This window comes from Diospyros lotus, chromosome 8 (genome assembly GCF_014633365.1).
Source record: "Diospyros lotus cultivar Yz01 chromosome 8, ASM1463336v1, whole genome shotgun sequence".
NCBI classification, from domain to species: domain Eukaryota; kingdom Viridiplantae; phylum Streptophyta; class Magnoliopsida; order Ericales; family Ebenaceae; genus Diospyros; species Diospyros lotus.
In genome coordinates, this window is record NC_068345.1 from 20,307,067 (window position 1) to 20,334,677 (window position 27,611).

Sequence of the window (27,611 nt, forward strand, 5' to 3'; positions counted from 1 at the left end):
AAATACTATTTATTTGATTTGTTTTAAAAAATTAAAAGTACTTAAACTAAATGATCAACAAAAATTGACGTCATCATCTACAAAATTATAATAAATTTAAAAATAATTTTATCACTGCTATGAAGACCTCTTTATGTTTAAATGTCACTTAAAAGATTAAAAATTAATTAAAATATAATTATTAATAATAATTTTTATTTACAAATAGATATCACGAGACGAGCACCCGTTATAGAAGACGTTAACCTCGCGAGGAGGAGGAGATGGCGACGCGGAAAGGTAGGAAAAAGTCGTCTATCTAAGACGCGCCCACTGGCGCAAGATAGCAGGGTGGGGGCACAGGGGCGCAGCATAAGGGCCAGCTCCAACTCCTAAAAACGGTGCGTTTTGGTATTGTATTTGCGGACAGCACATGACAACGGAGAGAGAGAGAGAGAGAATCCAAATATTGCAAACAAAACACAAAGAAGAAGAAGAAGAAGCAGCAGCAGCAGCAGCAGCAGAATAAGAAGGAGAAGAAGAAGAAGAGACGAAGCTCCTTCATTTTCGCCTCTCCCTCTCCCTTTTCCGGCGAACACTTCTCCCATCACGTCACCTAATCATCGATTCTCATTCTCATTCTCCTATTCCTAATCTAAGTTACTTTCTCGCGTTTTCCTTTTCATTTTCCTCCTCTTTCTCCTTCAACATTCTCTCGATTCTCGCATCTCTATTCCCTATCTTTTCACCTTCGTCTCGCATTGGAAGCTGAAGGCACCGCATCTACATTTGCCTGATCAACCAATCTGTATAAGCTTGATTTAATCTTGGGAGACCCGTTTAAGCGACTCTCTTTGAAATGGACGATTTCCTTTGAAGATCCCGCTGATTTTTATTAATTCAATGTCGCTTTTTCTTTGATTTGGCTGGATGCCTGAGACGAGATTGGGTTGACTAGGTGTAACTTTGTGTTCCCTTTGCGGTTCCCTTCAGGATTCTCGTTCGATTTGTTTGGATTGCAGGAAAATTTCTGGTGAAGGGGCGCATGTTGGGATCACAGGTGGGCGCATTGTTAAACTAGTGGCTCCGGTTTAGGTTTCGAGGGACCGAGCAATGTCCTCCAGGGGTGAGAATCATACGGTCCCGCTTTCGGTGTTGCTGAAACGCGAATTGGCGAGGGAGAAGGTTGAGAGGCCGGAGATCTCTCATGGTCAGGCTAGCCAAAGCAAGAAAGGGGAGGACTTCACGATGCTCAAAGCCGAATGCCAACGCCTTGCCGGCGATGGGGTTTCTACGTATTCTGTTTTCGGGGTATGTCTTCGTTTGTTCCTTATGTCTAGGAAAATGTTCATTTCCTAGACCAACGTTGTTATGCTATATTAATGCTTATAATTTCTGTATGGCATTCCAGAATCAAGTTCACAATCAATTGTCTTTCTTGTGGCGTCTTTAATTTATTGAGTGTAGTGGGAAACCTGAGAAGTAGATTTTTTCTGTCTATACAGGAGGTTCAACCAATATGTTATGTTATGCTTCAATCTTTAGTATTATGACATATTTCATCAAAAACTTTTAGCTCTCTCCGTCACATGAATATAACTATTAAAGATTGCCAACATTGAATATTTGTGGCTTTATGCTGTCTGCATTGCTATTTCATATTGCCCCTCTTTATGCTTTCTCTTAGTTTGATGGACAATTCCGATCTTGTAGCTATTTGATGGACACAATGGGACTGCGGCTGCCATATATTCTAAGGAGAATCTTCTAAACAATGTTTTAGCTGCCATTCCTTCTGACCTTAATAGAGATGAGTGGGTTTCTGCACTGCCACGGGCTTTGGTTGCAGGATTTGTCAAGACCGATAAAGATTTTCAAGATAGAGGTATGAGTTGTTTCCTTGTTTATATTACCAACATGGCATTTGTTACCTGTGTGTCAGGGTTAATTTTCAACTAGTGAACTGCAAATATATGTCTGTTTCAGATAGCTATTGCAAGTTTCATGCCATATTTTTTTTCTTTATAACTATACCTGTTGCATAATGAAATTAGTTGGCTCTCTCTCTCTCTCTATATATATATACATATACATATACATATATATATCTATATTTATCAACAACTTATATATGGTACTTACACGTTACCATGGTAATGTTTCAGGGATACCTTCGGGAACAACTGTTACCCTTGTGATTATTGAAGGATGGGTTGTAACTGTAGCATCTGTTGGTGACTCTCGTTGCATACTTGAATCTGCTGAAGGTGTAATATATTATATGTCTGCTGATCATAGGCTTGAATGCGATGTAGAAGAGTAAGCAATATATTTTTGTTTTGTCAATCATGTTTGTTTTTGGTTTACTTATTAATCTTTCACCAGGAGAGAGAGGATTGTTGCAAGTGGAGGTGAGGTTGGTAGGCTTAATACTGGTGGCGGTACACAGGTATAATTTCTGGTTCATGTTAACCATGAATTTCATATTTCAGTCCATAAACAAGTATTCATGTTGATGTACTTCTGTATATATATTATGGATCAGTAGTTTTTTATTTCCCTAAATGAAATAAGAATGAAATATCAGTGGAACCACTAGAAATTGTTGTTCCATTGAATTTTTTGTTTTTTTTTTCATTTGATTTAATTAGGAATATGGTTTTGCTAAGCTTCTTGTCATAGATTAGATTTATTTGCATACCTTTTTCGAAAATGGACATAATTATCTTCATCTAAGTTCTCATTTAAATAGAATAGACTTCTCATAGTTGTCTCACTAGTAAACTAGTTTCATTGTAGATTGGTCCTCTAAGATGTTGGCCTGGTGGATTATGCCTTTCTCGTTCTATTGGAGATATGGATGTTGGCGAGTTTATTGTCCCAGTTCCTCATGTCAAGCAAGTGAAGGTCTGTTTCTCAATTATCTATCTAAAAAAAATTAATGAACAAATTTGCGTTTTCAGCTAGGTAATTTCCAGTTTGCTTATATCTCAACTTTGTTATTTTTGATCATTACTAACTAGGGACACGGATAATTTTCTAGAAGATTGCACAAGGAATTTGTTATGCTTTACTTTTTCCGGGACCATGATCATTGTGATTGAAATTTTCCTGTCATTCAACTTTATTGATATATTGTTATGTCTGGAATTCTGGCAAAAATTGTATGATAAATATATTCTCCTTACTAGGTCTGTATGAAGGATTCCGCTTGTTGAATACCTTGTTTGTGCTTCTCAAATGTTTGTCAAACCTTTAAGGTGTTGATTATCATAGTACGGCAAGAAAATTCTTGACACAAATGACAATAATTAAAATACAAGTTCAGAAAAATTGTGTGGTTAGTGATGTATTCGCCATTGTTTTAGAAGATTTGAATCCTTAGAACCATAAATCAAGTTAATCTCCCAATAATTTGCATGACCATGCAGAATTTATCAGCAGATTTTACAAATTGCGGGCTGGACTGTCAAAGAAGGTCTATGTTGCCGATCCCCAAGTTTGGGCAACAGTTATCTTCTTATGATGGGTGAAGTTCTTCTTGTTGGGTTTAAACCAAAGTTATATTATCACGTGAAGATTTAAATACACTCTTTAAGATGTGAAGCTGTTTATCTGCCAAATGCTTGGCTGAAATAAAAAAGGATAAATTTCTCATGGGACCCCTGAGATTTAGTGAAATGGCTCCAACCACCCTTGTATTTTTAGAAATAGCAAAGACTTCCCTTATCATTAAGAGAACACATGAATTGATCATTTTGCCCCTATATTTAAACTCTCTACTCTCTCTTTCTCTATCTTGTCCTCTCCTCTCTTTTTCTCTATCTCTTATCTCTTCTTGGCAATGGTGAACCTACCTACCTAGACGATAGTGACCCCTCCTCCCCCACATGCACCCACCTCTCTCCCCGTAGTAGTCTGATCGTGATGGACAAAACCTCATCAATCATCGCTATGGGTTCAATTAGAACCCCATTGTGCCAAAAGTGCCAATGGAGTAAGTATCTTGCTCTCTCTTTCCTCCTCATTCCCTTTCTTTCTCCACCATTAGCCATGGCAGAATTGAACCTTCTCTCTCTCTGCCCCCCTCTCACTATATGTATATGTATGTCTTTATGTTCTTCTCTCATCTGCATTCCAATTAGAATCCAACACACATCCATCTAGGTTCCGAACTCAGATGGTTGTGATGCTTGGTTTAGTTTGGAACCCAATGGCAATGTGTTTTGATCTTAACCCTAGCCTTGTGGGTTGGGTTGGAAGAGGTGATACAGAGGGAGAGAGGCAACAAACAGCTTCGACCATGGCTTTCTAGTGTGTGTGTGTGTGTGTGTGTGAGAGAGAGAGAGAGAGAGAGAGAGAGAGTTAAAGGTAGTTTGGTTATCTTAGAAATTTAATGGCAGTAAACCAATGGTAGGATGAAAGTGTTGCACAATCATAAAAGTCAAGGGAGGTTGCTGTTATTTTTGAAAACATAGGGATGGTTGGTGCCTTTTGTCAAACCTTGGGGGTGTTGCATGGGATTTACCCAATAAAAAAAAGTGTCAGTGTATGAGGGTCTTTACTTTGTGAGCATAGTTGTCAAAGGCTGTAGGCACATTGAAGCACAAGAGTGTATGAGGGTCTTTGCTTTGCAAGCGTAGTTGTCAAAGGCTAAAGGCACATTGAGGTGCAAGAGCGCTTGGAGCCTATGTGTGGGACATAAGGTGCAGGTGCCAAGCCTTTTGGATGTGAGACACATTTTTTCTAGAAGTCTGTATAAAAATATTTACACATCATTATTTTCAAATTTCAGTATATCCTTATGACGAGATAAATGCAAACTTATAAACTTATAAATAACAAATACCAAACAATATATCTCTACAATAACAACTAATATTATTTCAACCACTATATTAAGTTAATAACAGCTAATATTATTTTAAAAAAGTACTAGAAGTCTAAAAATATCAACATAAAATGTTTCAACATTAGAAATTCTTAAAATGCCAAGCAAGTAAAATGACGTACAATATTCAAACGTAACAAATCACAAGTAATATTTAAATAAGCCTAACATAACGAAACATCAACATGGATCATTGCTTCAAATCTTTAAATGTTTAAATTACACTCATTTCTCAATCAAACAAAGATCTATGCTATTTTGCTTTCATATTGACAAAAAACTGATTCTCCAACGACAATTAAGATAAAACCTTTTGGAAATAAAAAAGAAAAAAAAAACCTCAAGTTTGCATCAACAAGTATAATGTTGAGTTTTGATGGTTGAATATGCTATTGGATCTCTTTCAATCCTTTCTCCTTCCTCCTTCCTTACGCTAGGGTTTAGGTTTATGTTGAATTGATAATGAGATTTGAGAGGTTTTGTTTTAATGTTAGGGTTTTCATGGGGAGTTGTATTGTTTTGACTTTTTTTTTTTTTTTTCTGGTTATTATTGGTTAGATTTTAACAAGTCCATCAAAAAACAACCTTGCTTCCTTAGGGTGAATGTGCACTTTAAAGCCTAGGCACACCTCAGAGCGAGGTGCCCTCAACTAGCCCTTGAGCCTTGGCGTGCTTGAGGTGTGCCTTTGACAACTATGTTTGTCAGGTTGGGGGAGGATTAGATTTGTATTTAGCCATTCCTCTTGCTCTTTTCAAAGAGACCACTTTCACAACTTGAAGCTATGACCTTTTGGGCACAAAGGAGCAACTTTACCTTTGCTACTAAGAGTCACCTTGGAGTAAATATTTGCTTTGAAAAATGATGAAGTCCTTTGGAGCTTCATCATTTTTCCACACAAATATTCATCATTTTTCCAAAGGATCTTTTGAGAACAAGGCTTCTTGTCCAAAACAAAGCTCTTCTCTTTTCCATTTATTGGGGAAGTCTTGTGATGCTTAGCTATCGTTTCCAAGCTTCCACCATGATCTGTGGTAATTCAAGTTTAGCAAGAAAAGAGAAGTGTGTGGTGATTGTTTAAGGTCATCCTGATCTCGTAGAAAAATTGCAAGATTTTGACAGGTGTTTCACTGCATAGGACCAAAAATTGAAATAAGGTTAGTTTAGTTATTTTAGAAATTTTAACAGGATTAAACTAATGACAGGGGGAAACTGTTGCATTGTCATAAAAGTCAAGGGAGGTCGGTGCCCTTTTTGTCAAACCTCAAGGGTGTTGCCTGATATTTACACTAAAAAAGGGGTCCTTAGTGCATGAGGTTCTTTGCTTTGCAAGCATAGTTATCAAAGGCTGAAGGCACATGGAGGCGCAAGTGTGCTTGGAGCCTAAGTGCAGGTGTAGGTGTGACCCTTTTGGGTGTGAGGCACATTTTTTAAAAATCTATATAAAATTACTTACATATCATTATTTTCAGATTTCAATGGATAGCTATACTGAGCTAAATGCTAACTTATAAAATCATAAATAACAAATAATCAATATTATGCTACTAATAACAATTAAAATTATTTCAACCACTATAATAAGTTAATAACAGCTAAATATTCTTTCAAAAAAGTGCTAGAAGTCTAAGATATCAACATAAAGCATTATTTCAAATTCAAGTCAACTTGAGGACAAATTCATAAAAATGACAAATCAGAAGTAATATTTAAATAATCCTAACATAACAAAACATTAACATGAAGCATTATTGGTCCATTATGCTATTGGATTTCTTTCAATACCCTCCTTTCTTGTTTCTTACTTTGGGTTTAGGGTTATATGTTGAATAACTATTAAGACTTTAGATTTTTTTTTTTTAATGTTAGGTTTTTATGTTAAATATCTAATGAGTGTTTATTTTTTTTTCTTAATTTTAAATTTCTTTTCTGATTATTATTGGTTAGCTTTTAACAAGTTCATCAAAAAACAACCTTATGCCTCAAGGTGAGCAAGCACCTTAGAGCCTAAGCGAGCCTCATAAAGCAAGGCATCCTCAGCTGAACCTTGAGCCTTGGCATGCCTTTAACAGCTATGTTTGTGAGGTTTGGGAGGGATCATAATTGTATGTGGCCCTTCCTCTTGCTCTTTTCAAAGAGATCCCCTCACAACTTGAACCCATGACCTTTTTGCCGCAAAGGAGAAACTTTACCATTGCTACTAAGTGTCTCCCTTGAATAATTATTTTTTGTGTAAAAATGATGAAACTTCAAAGGATCTTTTGGGAACAAGGCTTCTTGTCCAAAATAAAGCTGTCCTCTTTTCCATTTATTGGTGATGTCTTGTGATGCTTAGCTATTGTTTCCAACCTTCCACTATCTATAAAGCACGGACACTTCCTAGGGGTTGCTGTACTGGTGTTGCCCGTGTGTCAGATGTCGGGACGCTAGGTTTTGCATCTAAGGATTCTAGTAGATAATCGGGAAAGAAGGAAGAAAGAGAGAGAAATGAGGGGATTTAGATAGGATTATGAGAAGAATCAGAAATGAAGAGGGAAAGTAGGTGAGAGAGAAGAACAGAGAGGGAAATCAGAGAATTGAAGAGAGAAAAATGAGAATTCTTTACTTCAAAAACATATTAGTACCGATACATGGTAGCATAGCCTTATATAAGGCTACCAACAACAGTTATTTACAGCAGTTACTAGGCTTTTACAGCAGTTACCACTACTACAACTCTAGCCACTATGGCACACTCTGCACTAACTGCACCCTTCTGCTAACCTACCTCCTAACTGCTTACCTACCTCCTAGTTCTTCTCCCAACATACTCATAACTACTATTACAACTATAACTACTATAACAGCTATAACACCCGAGATCCTGACATTCCCCCCTCCTTAAGAACTTTATTGTCCTCAAGAAATCAGAGAAACCAGCAGCCCAAGGAAATTGAGTAGCTTTCAAATCGCAGCTTTTTCCCTTCTCTTCCACAGCTTGCATGGAGAAATCTTGAAAAACTTCTGTAATTTCTTTCCACAGATCAATTTATGGGCTCCAATCTCCAAATACAGTGGAGCATCCTTGTAGCACTTGTAAGCTAAACCTCTGAAAGCTATACACGTGCCTCAGCTGGTTCAAGGAAAACAACCAAAGCCAAAGTTTTTGTTGGAGGAAGAATAATTTTCTCCAACTCTTCTAAAGCTCTGGAGAAAGATTCTGGAGGCGAATAATTAACATAAGCAGTTCCTTTAGACCTCTTTGTATTTTTATCAACAACAACATGAACTCCAGATACATTGCCAAATCTGCTAAAGTGCTCTTCCAACTCATACTCTGGTAGTATATGGCAGATTGTGGACAAAAAGACGACCAGTCTCTAGAAGTTCTCTGTTATCATATTTCAATCTTGGCAATTGATTGTCTAAATCAATCATCTCATGATCAGATCTTTTGGAAAAGTTTTCTTGAGCATCCTCTTCATAAGCTTCACTTTTTAAGGAATCATGTTGTACCCTTTGACCTACTTTCTGAACATCCTGGACCTTATTGCTTTTCTTCAGAGAATGCATTCCACTGCCATCATCATCAATGTTATTGATGTCATCCTTCTTGTCAGTACTTTCTGAATCAGACTACTCTTTCTTCACTCTACTCTTGAAATAATCCATATCTAAAGTAAACTCATCAACGGTCAAATTGTTTGATTTTTCAGTTGGTTGAATCTCTAATGACTCATTTTCAGCTTTCTTAGATTTGTCTATTATAGCCATCGCTCAAGCCAATTTCTCATTGCGTAAGTCTGGTTCAATTTCAAATCCTGAAGAACCAACTGTCCTAGGAACTGTTCCATTTCCTTGAAGAATTGGATCAGACTGTTCCTTAGGAAAAAAATCAGTAGGAAGACTAACCTGATACAATTTGGAGAACATTAACAAGAATCCATCTAATTTCCTTCCTAATCTGTCCATTGAAACCTCAATTTTTTTATCCAATGCAAGAATTACATCATGATGTCGGCTAAATCCATCAGCCATGGCGAGAATCCGTAGGAGGCTAAATCGGTGGCCTAGGATGTGCTCTGATACCAAACACTTTGACACTTATGGGACATGTCTACATGGTGTATCTGACAATTTCTTAAAATTTGTTAATAGGGAACAGGAGGGGACACATGTCCCCTATGTGGACACTCCTAGGACACGTGTACACATCCTTTATCGGGACATTTCAAAAACTAAAATGTAAGGTTTTGTTTTTTACTCTTCAGTTTTATAACTTGGTAATTGAATGTTTTCTTTCTCCATGTTTTGATTGCACGAATGTTCAGTTTTCATACTCTTCACACTTCTATTCTCTAACTCTTTAAACATCGACTGGATTGTAAGCAACAAAGACTATTGGACTGCAAGTTGATTGATAATTAGATTAGTTTTATTCATTTGAAATTTTACTTATGAATTTTAAATGCATATTTGTGAGTTGTAAAATAGTTTTGATGCTTTATTATGCTTTAAAATACAAATAATTATTTTATTAATTAAAACGTATCTCAATCGTGTTGTGTCCTACTTTTTTGAAAAATGTTGTCCACATGTCCCCTGCCTCGTGTTGTTGTGTCTGTGTCCATGCTTCATAGTCTACCATTATCTGTGTAATTCAGGTTTAGCAAGAAAGGAGGAGTGTGTGGTGAATGTTAAAGTCCATGCTGATCTAGCAGAGAAATCACAAAATTTGAGATACCTTTCATTGCATAGGACCATCTCTTCAGATTTTGTGAATGGATGCAGATTTCAAATCTAGTGTAGACTAGCAGTTGATATAAAGTGTCTCAAAATACAATAGGAGCTTGTCTAAATGTTTAAATTTTTCTTTTCCCACTGTGATGTGACATAATTAATGTTCCAAAAAGAAAAAAAAGAAAGTATTTATTGTTGTTTGTCCTTGCTTACACCACCAACAACAATACAATAACATATCCAGCCTTTATCCCACTATGTGGGGTCGGCTACATGAATTCTAGACTTTCATGTATTTCTATCTTTTGTTATATCTTCATTTAGATTCATACACTTTATATCAAACTTTAATGTCTCTCCCAAAGTCTTCTTGGGTCTGTCTCTATCTCTTTTTTTGACTAATTGTTCCATTTCATCAACTCTCCTCACACCATCAGAGAAATTATGAATTTGTTAGAGATCCTCCATTTTCTGTGGTAATCAATTCTGGATTAATTAGAATTGGGTGTAGATTTCAAATTTGGACTCTAGAATCTAACATTAACCTATTCTCTAAACTTCAATAATTGACATGACATCTCAAAATAATTGAGGAGCTTGTTTCAAATGTTCTTCTCCATGCGTATTAGGCTTCAGATATGAGCTTGTTAAGAATGTAACATGATTTGCTGGAGAGGAAAGAACAAAAGGTTAGGAACAACCTCTAGTCCATTTCTCTGTTCGTTGAGGATCTTTTGTATATTTTTAGACTTTTCAATTTTTTTAAAGATAAATAAAACCATACAAACCTCCAAAAAGGGGGTGAAATAAATACAAGAAGAAGAGGGAAGAGAAACCAACAGCAACTACAAGGAAACTCAAATGAAAGAAAGGCCTCTAAGAATTGATTAGGATCTCCAAATTTCAAGGAAACGGGGAAGCAGAAAACATGTTCCAAATATCTTGCCACCACATAAGTGATCCACCAACTCCCCATCTCTCTTACATAGGTAGTTCATCACCCACTACCTGGTCCTTCTTCAGATATTTAGAACTTGAACTGTTGAATCAGCATGCCTAAGATTCTGTTAGTGGGGTTTTGAAGCAACATTTTGTTATGAATCTGCATTCAGATTAGAATTAAATAGAGCAGCAGATTTTGATACTGCCAACTAAGTTTGAAGTTGAAGTTTTGGTGGTTGTTCATCTTACAGTATAAAATGCAGTTTGCATGTTGCCGACCTTTATTTTTAAGACAGTATTTTCTTAATGTATTTATAAACTCATATTGTCTTTATCAGATGGAATTCAAAGGAATAAATGCCTGTAGAGGGGCATATATATTCATGTTTGCTTCATGATGCCTGTGTGACAAGTAATTCATTCTTGATGGAGTAGAAATGCTCCTAGATGAAATGAAGGAGATCCTTTTGGAGTTCCTGACCAAGATTTTATGAGCTTTATAAGAAAAGAAAACAAGCCAGTGCTCTTCTGAAATTATTTCTCAATCTAGATTAATTTTGACGCATCAATAGACAAATAGGAAAGAGATGGAGCAAACTGAAACTTTCTTAAGAAAACTTTAAATTTTTTTATTTCATGTTTGTTCCTACATTCCTCGTCAGGGTCTTGCAAGACCAGGGCAGGTGGAGCAATGGTTTATAAAATGTGGAATGTTTCTCATTCTATTGTGCTTTCCTGGGTATTTGCATAAAATTTTGACAGTTTGATGGCAAAGACTGTTGTAAATCCCTGTCTTCATTTTGGTTGGTAGTACTGGCTCTTTGATCAAGCCTGTTAACAGCTTTCACAATTCTCCATGTTTAATGGAAGTGGTGCAATAGGAGTACCCGACATCTTTATTTTGGCACTCATCAGTTGAGCTTGAATTGGTGATGCTTACATACAGTCTTAGCAAAATAGTGTTGCAATGGTTCAAATCCCAAGAACAGCACTAAAACTATAACAAGTACTGACATCAAGGGCATTGAGAGGATTAACTAATATAGTATCTCAGAAGAAGTTTAACTAGACAAGCGGCATGGGTCAAGGGGACGGTGGACGATGAATGCCCATGACTTTGTTAACTGCTTCTCTGCATGAGGTTTCATCCATCCCATTGTATCCATCCATTTCATGCCCACTCTTCCATTATAATCTTTTGTGGTCTTACCCTAGTTAGTTTGGTGGCATTGTTGTTGTCTTACCCTAGTTATGTAAGAATTTATGGGTGACAAGATTCAATTCTTGAGATCCTGTGATTTTCCTGTTAGAATGGCCGTTAACCATGGAATGACTTGTAGAATATCAATATGGAACATAAGTGAACATTTTGTAGAAGCTAAATGCTTTTTTCTTTTTTTTTTGGCTAGGTAAACAAATACTGGTTTGCTCCTGTCTGACATGTATGATGCATCAAAACTACCCTCTAAGTTGGGAAGTAGTTTCAGGAGAACACTAGTTTGGGATTTATAACAAAAATTAATTCAGTTGTCAACTGTTATCTCATTTCATCTAAGTGTTCTGAGGCCAGAATGGAACTATTAGTTGCAGTCTGGTCTTCATTTTCCAGTTTTTGTTTTTCAGAAATATGACTTCATGAACAGTTCGTACTGTAGAGCTCTTTCTCTGTTAAAAATTTGATTGGTTGTTTCTGCAGTTTTCAAGTGCTGGTGGAAGGCTTATATTGTCAAGTGATGGTGTTTGGGATGCTTTATCTGCAGAGACAGCATTAGATTGTTGTCGTGGATTGCCTCCAGATGCTGCAGCTTCACAGATAGTTAAAGTACGCTAGCAACTTGAACTTTATGTTTTATTTGTTGTTAAGCAAAAGTCTGTTTTGTTCCTGAAATTTTTAGTGCTTATTTGAATATTTAGTTACACCTTTCTGATCTTTTTTTTGCAGGAAGCTGTACAATTGAAAGGACTACGAGATGATACAACTTGCATTGTGATCGACATACAACCTTCAGAGAAGCCAACCCCGCCTGTGCCACCTCCAAAGAAGCATGGTAAAATAGTTTTCAAGTCCATGTTCTGGAGGAAATCTTCCGAGTCATCTTCTCAAATTGATAAAGTTGCTTGTGAGCCAGATGTGGTGGAGGAGTTATTTGAGGAAAGCTCTGCATCCCTCTCAGAAAGGTTTGTCAAGTCACCTTTCTTATTTGAGTAGTTATTTGAATATCCTTTTGTTAAAAAAAATAAGAACATAAATAGTATGTGGAGCCGGTGATTTTTACGTAGGATGTGCTTGGTTGGATGCAGGTTGGAGACGAAGTACCCAATCTGTAACATGTTTAAGTTGTTCATGTGTGCCATTTGTCAAGTAGAGATAAAGCCTGGGGAGGGTATTTCAATACATGCAGATGCTCCAAATTCCGGCCAGTTGCGGCCTTGGGACGGACCTTTTCTTTGCCAAAGCTGCCAAGAGAAGAAGGAAGCCATGGAAGGGAAAAGACCTGGAAGTAAGTCAGCTTGCTCATGTCTTTTGCGAATCACCCACTGTCACGAGCAATTTATATCTATCTATACACACACACACACACACACATATATAATTTTGTATATTTTGGGTGTTTTCAGATGGAAGGTACAGCAGTGGAAGTGACTAATCAACCATTTGTCCTATAATTCTGCATCTGGCAAGCACTAATTATATATATATATATATATTTCTGAGACTGATCATGAACATGGAGAGAAGAAACTTGGTTACCATGATGTAAATCCTTTGTGTCTCGCATGGATTCTCAGGCGTTTCAATCCAATTCTTCTAAAATTGTAGTTGGAAATCATCGGGATCTTTGCTCTGCATGATTTATGTACCTTGCTCTCCCCTCCCCTCCCCTCCCCTCCCGGACAGAAGAAGAAAATGATGATGATGATGATGATCAGACAGACTTGATATAAACTGTTACTGGAAAAGTATATTTCTGAGTTCTGAGGAGATAGATGCATTGAAGCTGTGAAGCCCGGTGGACTGTGTTATATATAGTTGGAATTTGAGGGAAGCCTCTGGAGCTGGACCATCATGTATACAATACAACACATAACAGCAAGTTTAATTCTCTTCTTGGTATAAGTTATATAATTAGTTAACAAGGAGTTGTATAAATTAATGATGTCTGTCATAGGAGGAGGAAGAAGATGGATGGACAAAAGGGTGGTGTTCTTTTTAAGATGAAATATTTGTGATACACTCTCACCACTCACTGCTCTCTCTTCTCTCTGCTGCTATATTATTATTGAATTATTAACTAATTCCTGTAACATTAAACCCCCCGCGGGGGCGACTAAAGAGTTGGTAGCTGCTAAAACAAGTAGCAGTTTGTGTTAGATAAATTTTTCATGAAATCCATGTATCATATAAAACATAAAAAGATTAAAGAATAAGAATAACTTTCAAATTCTTGATTTGTGATAAAAAAAAAAAATTTGATTGAATAACAAACACAATTGCACAAGCCATAAGTTAAATTTTCCTCTTATTCTCTTCTATCTTGCCAAAGTCGCTTTTCAATGGATAGAAAATGGTATGATAGAATGAATGAGAGAAGAGGGGACTTAACATTTAATTTATAATATTAATAGAATTTTATCCATCATAAAATTTTATTGGATCTATACTTATTTCACAAATCAAGATAAATGGGTATAAGCCCATAAAGGTACATGAAACCTAACATTCCAGTTATGATCACATATACACTCTATTGGACTTACACTTATTCCACAGATCAAGACAAATGACTCTAAGCTCATAAAAAAATTCTATTGGATTTACACTTATTCCACAAATCAACACAAATGACTCTAAGCTTATAAAAAAACTCTATTGGACTTATACTTATTCTACAAATCAAGACAAATGACTCTAAGCCCATAAAGGCACACCAAACCTAGTATACTAATTATGATCACATATAACTTATTAGGCTTCCAGACAATGTTAAACTAAAGTCCAACTAGTTTTCTCAAAATAAAACTCGATTAATATTATATAAAATATAAAAAAATTTAACATTCTCGCAATTGTGCAATATTAGTTGGTGTTTTGATTTTTTTTTTTGTTTAAATTGACTCCCCAGTTGGACAACAAAATTTTTAAAAACTTGAGTGGCTACATTAAAAAAAAAATATAGCTTAATAGATAATCACCTTTAAACATATTTCGTTCAACCTAATTACCAAAATCTGATCATAGTCGTCAAAATGTATCTATTTTCATAAATTCGTACTATAGTCATAATATTGACAATTAAATCAATATGAATACAATATGATTTGAAGGTATAGTATTAACAATAGCATGTACTTTTGTGATCTTTATGCCAAGTCTATTTAGTTCTTTAACCATCACTATTCATGAAAGTTGAATCTAGATGCCTTCAATAGTGATAAAAGTAACAAGTATGCAGCTCCAAGCATAACAACTCCAAAACATACGGTGACATCACCAATATCATATCATGAAAAGATACATTAACATGCATATAGCTTTAAAATTTAACATGGATCCATGAAAGAAAATAACCAAGTTCATTACATAACAACTGGAAGTAATAAACTAATGAAATAACAACTCCCACTAACCAAACACATCAAAAGACTCTAAAATCCCCATATTGAGAACATGTTTTTTAAAATCAATAGGTATAAAAAACAATAGGTCTAAGTTCTTTGGTTAATGAATCAACAACCATAACCTGGGTATTTATGTACTTCACAATAATATCATCTTTCTTGACCATATCTCTTACTGAAATATACTTGATCTCTATGTGTTTGGAACCACTAGAACTTTTATTATTTTTAGTGAAAAAAACTGCTACACTATTGTCACAATAAATTTTGATTGGCCTTAAGATGGGATCAACAACCAAAACCCCAGAAATAAAATTCTTCAACTACATAGCCAGTGATGCAGCTCCATAACTAGTTACAAATAACAAGCTACAAACTCTGCTTGCATAATAGATGAAGCTACAAGTGTTTGTTTTGCACTTTTTCATGAAACTGCCCAATTGGCTAACATGAAAACATATCCAAAAGTGGATTTTCTTTCATCAGGACACCCTACAAAATCTATATCTATATACCCAACCACCTCAAAGTGATAAACTTTTCTATACACGAGCATAAAATCTTTTGTTCTTTGTAGATATCTCATAACTTTCTTTGCTAGTATCCAATGCTCAAACCTAGGATCAAAAGAAAATCTTCCTAACACATTAATTGCAAAAGTAATATCAGACCTAGTACAAACTTGAGCATACATCAAGCTTCCAACAGCACTAGCGTAAGACACATTTTCCATCTCCTGTTACTTTATCACATTTTTAGGACAATTTTTCTTACTAGGCGATTTTCCTTTGGTAAAAAACACCCCCAGCTCTATAGTTTTACATATTAAAGTTCTTGAGAACACAATCTATATATGATCTCTGAGAAAGTCCCAACAAACCACGAATCCTGTCCCTATTAATTTCAATACCAAGAACAAAAGATGCTTCACCAAGATCTTTCATGTCAAAAGTCTTGGAAAACATTTGCTTAGTATTATGAAACAAATTCAAATCATTGCTCGCAAAGAGAACATCATTAACATATAGCACAAGAAAAACAAATCTGCTCCCACTGATCTTGAGATATATACACTGGTTTATCTTATTTTCAACAAACCCCAAAAAAGTAATCACCTCATCAAACTTCAAGTACCATTGTTGGGAAGTTTGCTTTAAACCATAAATGGATTTCTTTAACCCGCACACCAAATGTTCTTTGCCACTTTCTTTGAAGCCTTCAGGTTGTTGCATATATACTTCTTCATGCAAGTGTCCATTTAAAAATGCTATTTTAACATCCATATGATGAAGTTCAAGATTAAAGTGTGCCACTAGTGCCATAATAATTCTAAAGGAATCCTTAGAGGAAACAGGTGAAAAGGTTTCATTATAATAAACTCATTTTTTTTTTGAGTAAAACCCTTAGCCACTAATCTCTCCTTGTACTTTTCAACATTTCCTTTTGAATCTTTCTTAGTCTTAAACACCCATTTGCAACCTAAAGACTTAACGCCTTTAGGTTGTTCAACTAGTTCCCACACATCATTGTGTGCCATAGATTTCATCTCATCATTCATGGCTTCCAATCATTTATTAAAATAAATACTTGAAATAGCTTGGCTATATGAGATTGGATTTACGATATGACTAACATAATAGTTATTTTCACCAAGGTACACCACATAATCATTTGATATAACAAATCTTCTTTCTCTCATAGAGTGCCTATTGGGAACTTCAGGATGTGAAATATGTATTAGAACATCTTCTTGTTGTGATACTTCTTTTATTTGATTTGGTTGAAACACCAATTTTCCTGTACAACTGAAATTGGCATTATCACAATTTTCCCTTCCAAGTTAACATCTCTTACACGAGAACATGAGCACTCACCTGCATTATTCTCCAAAAATTTTGTAGTGATAGAATCTACAAACTTTGTGCTTCAATTAAGGCAATAAAATTTGTATCCTTTAGAATTGTCAGGATAACCAATAAAGTAACAACGTGTAGTCTTAGGATTTAATTTACTTTCAGGAGGATTGTAGATCATTATTTCAGCAAGGCAACCCCAAACACGAAAATGATTTAGGCTTGGCTTCTGACCAACATAGAGTTCTAAAGGAGTCATGAGAACATATTTACTAAGAGCTCTATTCAAATGTACACTGCAGTCATTATGACTTCAGACCAAAGGGACATAGGTAGATTACACATACTCATCATCATTCTCATCATATCTTTTAGTGTGCAGTTTCTTCTTTAGCTACTACATTTTGATTTGGTGTGTTAGGTATGGTATATTGAGCAATTATGCCACATTCTTGTAAGTACATGGAAAAAGGCCCCATACATTGCCCACTAGGTCCATGCCTGCCGTAGTATTCTCCACATCTATCAAATCTCATAATCTTTATACTTTTCTCTCGTTGCTTTTCAACATTAGTTTCGAAAATCTTGAACTTTTCAAGTGCTTGAGATTTATCTGCGATAAGATATACATATCCATAGCGAGAAAAGTTATCGCTGAAGGTGAGAAAATATTTGTTCCCACATAATATAGAGACACAAGGTCCACTGATATCAGTGTGAATAATTTATAAAAACTTATTGTGACGACCCGCTCCTACTTATGGACGCCACCAGTGAATAATCGACCGGATTACTCACACATCAAGCCAAAAACTGAAGAGATGGACCATGTTTCAACAAGAAATGCCCTAGTTAGGGACTAGGCTTCATCATTTTCTTCGCTCCGTTTGAAGAATCGATCCCAAAACAATTAAAGAAAATATAGCGGAACGGGACTTCAAACCCGAGTGAGCTTCACCTTTCTTTAGCTCACCTCACAACAATCAAAGGTAACCCAAGCACACAAACAACATATCACAAATCTGCTGAGTACTGGGGATTTACGGGAATTTCCATTTTCAAGCTTAACCTTGGCTCAACCACACAAATGCCATGTACAACAAGAAACTGGCATAATCACACATACACCACGCTGATTACAACCAAACTAAATATATCTAGTCTCCAACAACATATACATTCAACACACATGTATATATACAAGAATAAATATAACATACAAAACTCGGGCAACAAAGCTAGTTGCCATTTCATTCTCCCGACATCATCCCTGCTTCCATCTAGACTTGCAATATCTACAACACGAGGTAAAACTTCATGAGTTATAAAGATTCAGTAAGGGTGAAAATGAATGTAAACAAGATAATATATGGAATGCAATGACAAGTATGCATGAATGGCGAGGCATCACTGCCTTCCGAACCCATTTGTTCGAGGCATTAATCTCCCAAAATGCCCCTAGCATGCATCTAGTCTCTCCCATGGTCATAGGACTCCACTAGACCACCTATAGAACATGCACAACACCCAACTGCACACAACATATTTTCATCAAAGTTTATCGAACATTCGCAAGGCCACCCACCCTTGGGGCCATCCCTTACCTGGCTCGAAGCCTTTTCTGCCAAGAGCAAGAATGCTTGCCTAAATTGAGAGCTCTTCTAGGATCACCGCCTCCCCGGTTGAACCTAGATGCAATCACACAGAAACCTACAATATAAAAAATTAAACTAGGGCATTCGTTTTTTCCATACATCGCAAAAACCACCCATCGACAATTTTCAAACAACCCCAACTAAGGGTTTAATCCAACCAACGCTTATTCTATATTATCTCACATAATGTAAATAACTCGAAAATAAATAAATTACCTCAACCAATCTGGAGGAGAAATCTGACCAAATGTCCGCATTGGCGTTGCCTCTCTAGCTTCCACTTTAGCCTAAAATCTCATTTTTGAGCCTTTGGCACACTCCTAGAGCCCCAAAATAATTTTTAGAATTTTTCTCATTTTTTTTTGAATTTTTTTAACGTTTTCCCTATTTTTTTTCCCTTTTTCTAGATTTTTCTCCTTTATTTATTTATTTATTTTTTATTTTTCTCTTCTCCTTCTTCCCTTCTTCTTCTCCACGCACGAACACTATTCTCCTGCACACCAGTCTGCCTATGCGCACCAGCATCGGCCACTGCCTGGCCTCCGCTTGCCTTTGACCACTGGCCGGCTGCCTCTGCTATCGCACGACTGCACTGCCATTGGCCGCCGCCGCCACCGTGGCCTTCCACCGCAGCCGGCCTCCCCGTGCGCCTCCATCCGCCGCACTCTACTGCTTCTATAGTGCCTCCGGCCACCTACGTCGCCACCTGTTAGTGGGACCACACTGCCGGCCACCTTCGTGCCACCATGCGCTCGCTGGAGCTGCTCTGCTCGGCCTCCATGGTTGCCATTGCTACCTCCAGGCCGCTACAATCGACTGACCACCTTCGCCGCTTCAAGCCGCCTCTCCCGACCAGCCATTGACCGGCTAACCACCAACCTTCATCTCTCTCTCTCTCTCGGTCACTCTTCTCCTTTCCATTGCTTTCCAATCTCTCGGCTAAGCTCTGTAAGTGGGAGAACCAATTTCAGATTTTAAATGCCACTACTGTAGCACACTTGGCCTCTAAGCCACTTGTATATATTTATATATATATATATATATATTACACATTTAACCCTTGATATTTTCCTTAATTCCACTTAAGAAATTTATTATTTGCACTTGGACTCTTCAAACCTTAATTAATTATCATCAAACCACAAAAAATCTTGATTTCTCAAAAATTAATAGCTGGCATTTACTCGATAAAGACCGATTTTGTCCCTGTGTGCTTATACAGGACTTTTATTTCACCTGAAAATATTTTAGGGTTGCCTTATTCATAAAATCGGACCACTCTTAGGGTCTCTTTGGCTTCCCGGAGGTCCTTTACCACCATTCGGTATTGTCAATAATTCAGACTTATATAAAAATTATTCTAAAAATTATTCCCAGTGTGATTGCTTTCAACATTAATAGCCTTACCTCAAGATGTTCACTAATCACATGCCCTCTTCCTTGGGAATCCAAGTCCCGGGGTATTTCTTGCATTCGATTTGACAATTTTATTAATTAATTTCTTGAAACCCGTTTCTTAGGCTCTTCGGACCACTCAAGAGCCTTCAAAAATAACTAAAAATCTTATATTTTCCAACACCATGTAATATTGGGTATTATACTTATTACTATGAATTGTACCCTTTTTCTTGATATTGGTAAGCTTTCCCTTTATACAATCAACACAAGTCCCAAAATCATTAAAGTTAACAATAGGCAGAATACCATTTTTAACAAGTCTCTCTATCATTTCTTTAAAAATATGACCCAACCGCCTATGCCATAAAGTTAAAGAGTTTTCTGATGCGAATTAGGTTGCTAAAGTCTCACAAGATTCGTTAAGCATCCATGGAGGTCCAATGACAAGGTTAAGAACCAAGAAATTGAAGGAAACATTAAATGGGCTAATTGAACACACCTCAAATTTAGACTTTGTTCAAGACTATAATTTTCTCGAATTGAGTATTCAAGAAGGTCCATGCTTTGTCAATGTTATCCAAGCTTCTTAATGTAATTTGGAGAGATTTTATAAAGAAACAAACAAGGCATTATCAATTTGCCACACTTGATGGCTAATTGATTGATTGCCATAATTGGTGGCTAATTGTTTGATTGGCTAAATTGGTGGATGATTGATTGATTGGGATAATGTTTGACCACTTCATTTATCTTGTGTTTTTTTTCTACTTTATTTGTGGCTATATAAGCCAATGTAACCCTATGGGGAATGCACTTTTTGATCAATACTAATAGTGAGAGTTTTCTCTTTGGTTCTTCAACGAACTATTCTGAACTTATCAAGATTTCATCTTGTGGCGTTCATTCTTGACTTATCACTCACAATCCTTCTCTTCTGTCTTGAGTGTGGCGTCTACCCAACCTTCTTATACCTTTGGTTCTTATCTCTTTATAGATAACGGGTCAAGGTTCTTTTGTTTTTCTTATTACAATCTGTTTTAGAATGATCCTTGGCAAAGGAACCATTTTGAGCATCGGGTCTCACCTTTCTTTGTGGGGTTCACATCATTTGGTATAAGAGTTTTGACTCTAAATCAGGTTTGATATATCCTTATTTGCTTTCATTGTCTATTATTTCTCTTCATTCCAGCATCTTTGTTTATTTTTTTTCTGTCTCTTCAACTTTGCCTATTTCTTCAGCTTGATCTATTCAAATTTTGTTATTTTCCATTATACAAAAAAAAAAAAAAAGAATAGAAAAGCTAGAAATCTAAACAAAAAAAAGAAGAAAAAGAAAAAGTTGTATAAAAAATTCAAAAATCAACTAAATCTAAATTAGTTGAAGTGTTGCTTGCTATCCGTGTTTTGATTGCATAAAGTGTGTATTTTGACTATTTTGTGCAATTCGGCCAAAAAAAAAAAAGAAGAGAAAACAACAATTCTGTTCTTTCCTATTCATTGTTCTTGCTACTTCATAAATTATTCCTACTCTCTATCCTTTGCGGATTGACTCATTCTTAATAATTTGATTGGTGGAGTTTGGATTGATTGCAAGAAAAATTTTGATTGAGTTCATTTGAGTTCAATAAAGAATTAAAAGATGAGACTAAAGAGTGGAAAATGCAAGAGAGTGTGAGTTCATAAGAGGGTAAAATCCTGTGAGAATACACGAGTGTAAGTGCTGTTGATCTTGAGGGGAAACACGTGAGGGAGTTTGTGAGGTTTCCTAACTTTGTTTTTTTTGCAAGGTATTAAACATTAGGGGTGTCAACGGTTCGGATTAGTCCGGTTCTATAAGAATCTAGTAACCGAACCATTTTTAATGGTTCCGAAAAAATAAGAACTGTAACCGAACCATTACATATATAAAACCAAACCATGACCAATCCGTCACACCGGACCGATTTTGGTTCAGTTTCGGTTCTATCCAATTAACATTTATCTTCTAAAAATTTTCGCAAAATATGAAATTACAAACAAATTTGTTAATTCAAATAAACCCATAACTTTATTAATACTTCGAGTCTTGAAGTAAAAGTAGAAAAAAATAATTCATAGACTACTTCATCAAATGAGATTACATCGACCATTTAGTATAGCAATAGTGCATAAAAGTCTAGAAATAAAAGAGTTCATGAATAACCAATAACAAAAAAGAAATAAACAAAAATTAGCAGATTAAAATTATAATATATATAAGTATAATATTGGTTCTGGTTCAGTTCGAACAATGGTTTGAAAAATAAAAAAACATTAACCAAACCAAATATATCGGTTCTTAATTTTTTAGAACCAAAACCTAACATTTGAACCATAGAACCAATCCAAAAGGCACGGTTCGGTCCAATTTGGTCCAGTTTACCGGTTTTTGGATATTTTTTGACATCCCTATTAAACATGTCTCGAGAAAACGAAGCTCAAGAAAAGATAGATTTTAAACTCTTCTTTCAATCCTTGGAGAAAAAATTTGCAAGAATGGAGATGAGGTTTAATGAGATAAATGAAAGAATAGATAGAGTTGAATCTAGTTCACAAAAGTGGCAACCATATAGAGCTCCTATTGTGCAACAAAGAGAGAGACATCCACCTAGGTATGATTATGAAGATGACTATGGGGATGACTTAGATAATGATGATCATGCTTCTAATGTCGGTATAAACCGATTTAGGCATGGGGATAGAGATAGAGGAGTTAGACATGAAGATATGATTGATAACAACTTGGACAACATTAAGATACAGATTCCATCTTTCCAAGGAAGAAACGACCCTGAAGCTTATTTGGAGTGGGAGACAAAAGTGGAAATGGTGTTTGATTGCCACAACTACTCTGAATTGAAAAAGGTAAAATTGGCCGCTGTAGAATTAACTGATTATGCTATTGTTTGATGGGATCAACTTATTTTAAATAGGAGACAAAATCGTGAAAGGCCCATTGAGATATGGGAAGAGATGAAGGCTATTATGAGGAAACGATTCATTCCAAGTCATTACTATAGGGACTTGTTTCAGAAGTTGCAATGCCTTGCTCAAGGTTCCAAAAGTGTTGAGGAATACTACAAAGAGATGGAAATAACCATGATTAGAACCAATGTGAAGGAGGATTGAGAAACTACCATGACCAGGTTCTTAGTTGGACTGAATTGTGATATTGCAGATGCGGTAGAGTTACAACATTATGTTGAGTTGGATGACATGGTCCACATGGCCATTAAAGTGGAGCAACAATTGAAGAGAAAGGGGTCCATACGAATTGAGCAGAATTCGGGCTCTTCTTCAACATGGAAATCAAATTGGAGCAAAAAGGATGATATGCCTAATTTCAAGCCTAAAGTTTTAACCTCCAAAAATAGCAAAGATGGAGGAGCACCAAACAAGGTAAAATTTGAAACTCCACCTCCTAGAAATGGAGATATCAAATGCTTTAAGTGTTTGGGGACAGGCCATATTGCATCTCAATGCCCAAACAAAAGAGTGATGATATTGAAAGATGATGGTGATATTGAAATCGAAGATGAATTTGATAATGAATCCATGCCACCTTTGGAGGATGAGAGTGGTGTTGAGTACCTGGTTGATGGGAAGCTCTTGGTGGCAAAGAGAGCTCTTAGTGTGCAAGTCAAAGTGGATGAGAAGGTACAACGTGAGAACATTTTTCATACTATATGTCATGTCAATGATAAGGTATGTAGAATGATTATTGATGGGGGGAGTTGTACTAATGTGGCTAGCACTAGCTTAGTTGAAAAACTGAATTTAACAACTTTGAAGCATCCTAGACCATACAAGCTGCAATGGTTGAATGATTGTGGAGAAGTTAAAGTAAATAAGCAAGTGCTTGTTTCATTCTCAATTTGGAAGTATACGGATGAGGTTTTGTGTGATGTGGTGCGGGCCGTATTCTTTTAGGGCAACCATGGCAGTTTGATAGGTGTGCAATTCATGATGGTTATACCAATAGATTCTCCTTTGTACTTAATGAAAAATTAGTTACTCTTGTTCCCCTATCCCAAAGACAAGTGTATGAAGACCAAGTGTGGTTAAAAAAAGAGAGTGATATGAAAAAGGAGAGTGAGAGTTCAAAAGAAAGAGAAACTGAGACAAAAAAGAGAGAAAAAGAAAGTGAAAAAGGAAAAAGAGTTTCCAATAGTAAGGAAAGAAAAGAGAGAAAACAAGTGAACTCTTATATAAGAGAAAGTGGGATAAAAAAATCTTTGTTTCTAAGTCAGGTTATAATTGTACTTTTGTACAAAGAGGCTTATTTTAATACCGATGAACTTAACTTCTCCCTGCCTAGTGTTGTTTATCTTTTATAGGAATTTGATGATGTATTTGCTGAAGAGATACCTAATGGTTTACCACCAATAAGGGTAATCGAGCATCAAATTGATTTCATACCCGGAGCATCAATTCCAAATAGGCTAGCCTACAAAAGCAATCCTGTGGAAACCAAGGAAATTCAAAGGCAAGTTAGTGAGCTCATGGAGAAGGGGTATGTGTGTGAAAGCATGAGTCCTTGTGCAATCCTAGTATTGCTTGTGCCTAAGAAGGATGGGTCATGGCGGATGTGTGTTGATTGTCGAGCCATCAACAATATCACTGTAAAGTATCGACATCCCATTCATAGATTAGATGATATGCTTGATGAATTGCATGGTTCTTGTGTTTTTACCAAAATTGATCTTAAGAGTGGATATCATCAAATTAGGATGAAAGAAGGTGATGAATGGAAAACAACATTTAAAACAAAATATGGTTTATATGAGTGGTTAGTTATGCCGTTTGGATTAACTAATGCACCTAGTACTTTCATGAGATTAAAGAATCATGTTTTGCGTGCTTTTATTGGCAAATGTGTGGTTGTCTACTTTGATGATATTCTGATTTATAGCAAAAACTTAGATGAGCATGTTGAACATTTAAAACTTGTTTTAGATGTTTTAAGGAAAGAAAAGTTGTTTACTAACCTTAAAAAGTGCACCTTTTGCACAAATAGACTTGTATTCCTTGGCTTTGTTGTTAGTGCTAGAAGTATTGAGGTTGATGAAGAAAAGGTTAAGGCAATCCAAGATTGGCCGAAACCTACAAATGTGGGAAATGTTAGAAGTTTCTATGGTTTGGCTAGATTTTATAGGAGATTTGTGAAAGATTTTAGTAGCCTAGCTGCACCTTTGACTGAAGTTATTAAAAAGAATGTAGGTTTTAAGTGGGGAGATGAATAGGAAAAGGCATTTTGTTTGCTTAAGGAAAAACTAACTAATGCTCATTTGCTTGCTTTACCTAACTTTTTACTAAAACCTTTGAAATTGAGTGTAATGCTTCAGGAATAGGTATTGAAGCTATTCTAATGCAAGAAGTACCTCTCATTGCATATTTTAATGAGAAGCTAAGTGGGGTAGCCTTAAATTATCCTACATATGATAAAGAGATGTATGTATTAATTAGGGCATTGGAAACTTGGTAACTCTACCTTTGGCCAAAGGAGTTTGTGATTCATACGGATCATGAATCCCTAAAGCATTTAAAGGGATAACACAAGCTAAACAAGTGACATACCAAGTGGGTGGAGTTCATTGAAACCTTTCCTTATGTGATCAAATACAAGCAAGGTAAGGGAAATATTATAGTTGATGCATTATCTCGAAGGTATGCCTTACTCTCTACATTAGATGCAAAAATATTAGGTTTTGAGTACATTAAAGACTTATATGTTTATGACTTTAATTTTAGTAATGTATTCAATGCATGTGAGAGAGTGATGTTTTGAAAGTTCTTTAGGCATAATGGGTTTTTGTTTAGAGAGAATAAGTTATGTGTGCCTAAATGTTCTTTGTGTGACTTGCTTGTTAGAGAAGCTCATGGTGGTGGTTTAATGGGGCATTTTGGTATATCTAAGACTTTGGATGTTTTGCATGAACACTTCTTTTGGCCTCATATGAAACGTGATGTAAAAAGAATTTATGAAAGGTGTGTCACTTGTAAACAAGCTAAGTCTAAGGTTAAACCTCATGGTATGTATACTCATTTGCCTATCCCTAGTGAACCTTGGATTGATATCTCTATGGATTTTGTGTTGGGTTTACCTAGGTCAAAAAGAGGTAGAGATTCCATATATGTGGTCGTTGATAGGTTTTCTAAAATGACACATTTCATTCCATGTCACAAAATCGATGATGCCCCACACATTGTTGATTTGTTTTTTAGGGAGATTGTAAGATTGCATGGCATGCCTAAGACTATTGTCTCGGACCGGGATGTAAAGTTCTTAAGCTATTTTTGGAAGACCTTATGGGGTAAGTTAGGAAAACTTTTATTTTCTATTACTTGTCATCCACAAACTGATGGTCAAATCGAAGTAGTTAATAGAACTTTATTTACCTTATCGTGTGTTATAATACAAAATAACTTGAAAACATGGGAAAAATGTTTGCCGCATGTAGAGTTTGCATATAATAGGAGTGTGCATTCAGCAACTAAGTTTTCACCTTTTGAAGTAATGTATGGTTTTAATCCATTAGCTCCTTTGGATTTAACTCCTTTACCTATGGATGGGCGTGTTAAGGAAAGAATGGTTTCCGGTTCAAAGGCGTTCAAAACTACTTCTGAGGGGAGATGGACCATTTCAAGTGCTTGAAAGGATCAATGATAACGCCTACAAGTTAGACCTTCTAGGTGAGTATAACGTAAGTGCAAAATTTAATGTTGCTAATTTGTCTCCATTTGATGTAGGTGACGATTTGAGGACAAATCATTTTCAAGAGACGGGGAATAATGCAAATCAAGTTGCTATAGTCTCATAAGACCCGTTAAGCATCAATGGAGGTCTAATGACAAGGTCAAGAACCAAGAAATTAAAGGAAACATTAAATGGGCTAATTGAACACACCTCAAATTTAGACTTTGTTCAAGACTATAATTTGATCGAATTGAGTATTCAAGAGGGTCCATGCTTTGTCAATGTTATCCAAGCTTCTTAATGTAATTTGGAGAGATTTTATGAAGAAACAAACAAGGCATTATCAATTTGCCACAATTGATGGCTAATTGATTGATTACCACAATTGGTGGCTAATTAATTGATTGCCAAATTGGTGGCTAATTGATTGATTGCCACAATTGGTGGCTAATTAATTGATTGCCAAATTGGTGGCTAATTGATTGATTGCCTAAATTTGTGGATGATTGATTGATTGACACAATTGGTGCTTAATTGATTAATTTTCTAAATTAGTGGATGATTGATTGATTGGAAGAATGTTTGACCACTTTCTTTATCTTGTGTTTTTTTTCTACTTTGTTTGTGGCTATATAAACCAATGTAACCCTATGGGGAATGCACTTTTTGATCAATACTAATAATGAGAGTTTTCTCTTTGGTTCTTCAACGAACTATTCCGAACTTATCAAGATTTCATCTTGTGGCGTTCATTCTTGACTTATCACTCACAATCCTTCTCTTCTATCTTTAGTGTGGCGTCTACCCAACCTTCTTATACCTTTGGTTCTTATCTCTTTAT

At 36.0% G+C, this 27,611-nt stretch overlaps 1 protein-coding gene and 1 pseudogene across 1 annotated transcript; both read left to right on the forward strand.

Annotated features, from left to right (window-relative positions):
* Nucleotides 1–401: 401 nt before the first annotated feature.
* On the forward strand, nucleotides 402–13,778 carry LOC127808733 (probable protein phosphatase 2C 12). Its single transcript, XM_052347316.1, has 9 exons — nucleotides 402–1,290; nucleotides 1,693–1,864; nucleotides 2,145–2,298; nucleotides 2,365–2,428; nucleotides 2,779–2,886; nucleotides 12,226–12,351; nucleotides 12,472–12,707; nucleotides 12,831–13,030; nucleotides 13,149–13,778. The coding sequence occupies exons 1-9, from the start codon at nucleotides 1,093–1,095 to the stop codon at nucleotides 13,175–13,177; spliced, it is 1,287 nt and encodes a 428-aa protein (XP_052203276.1). The 5' UTR covers nucleotides 402–1,092; the 3' UTR covers nucleotides 13,178–13,778.
* Nucleotides 13,779–23,211: 9,433 nt separating this feature from the next.
* Nucleotides 23,212–26,894, forward strand: LOC127808564 (uncharacterized; annotated as a pseudogene).
* The last annotated feature ends 717 nt before the right edge of the window (nucleotides 26,895–27,611 follow it).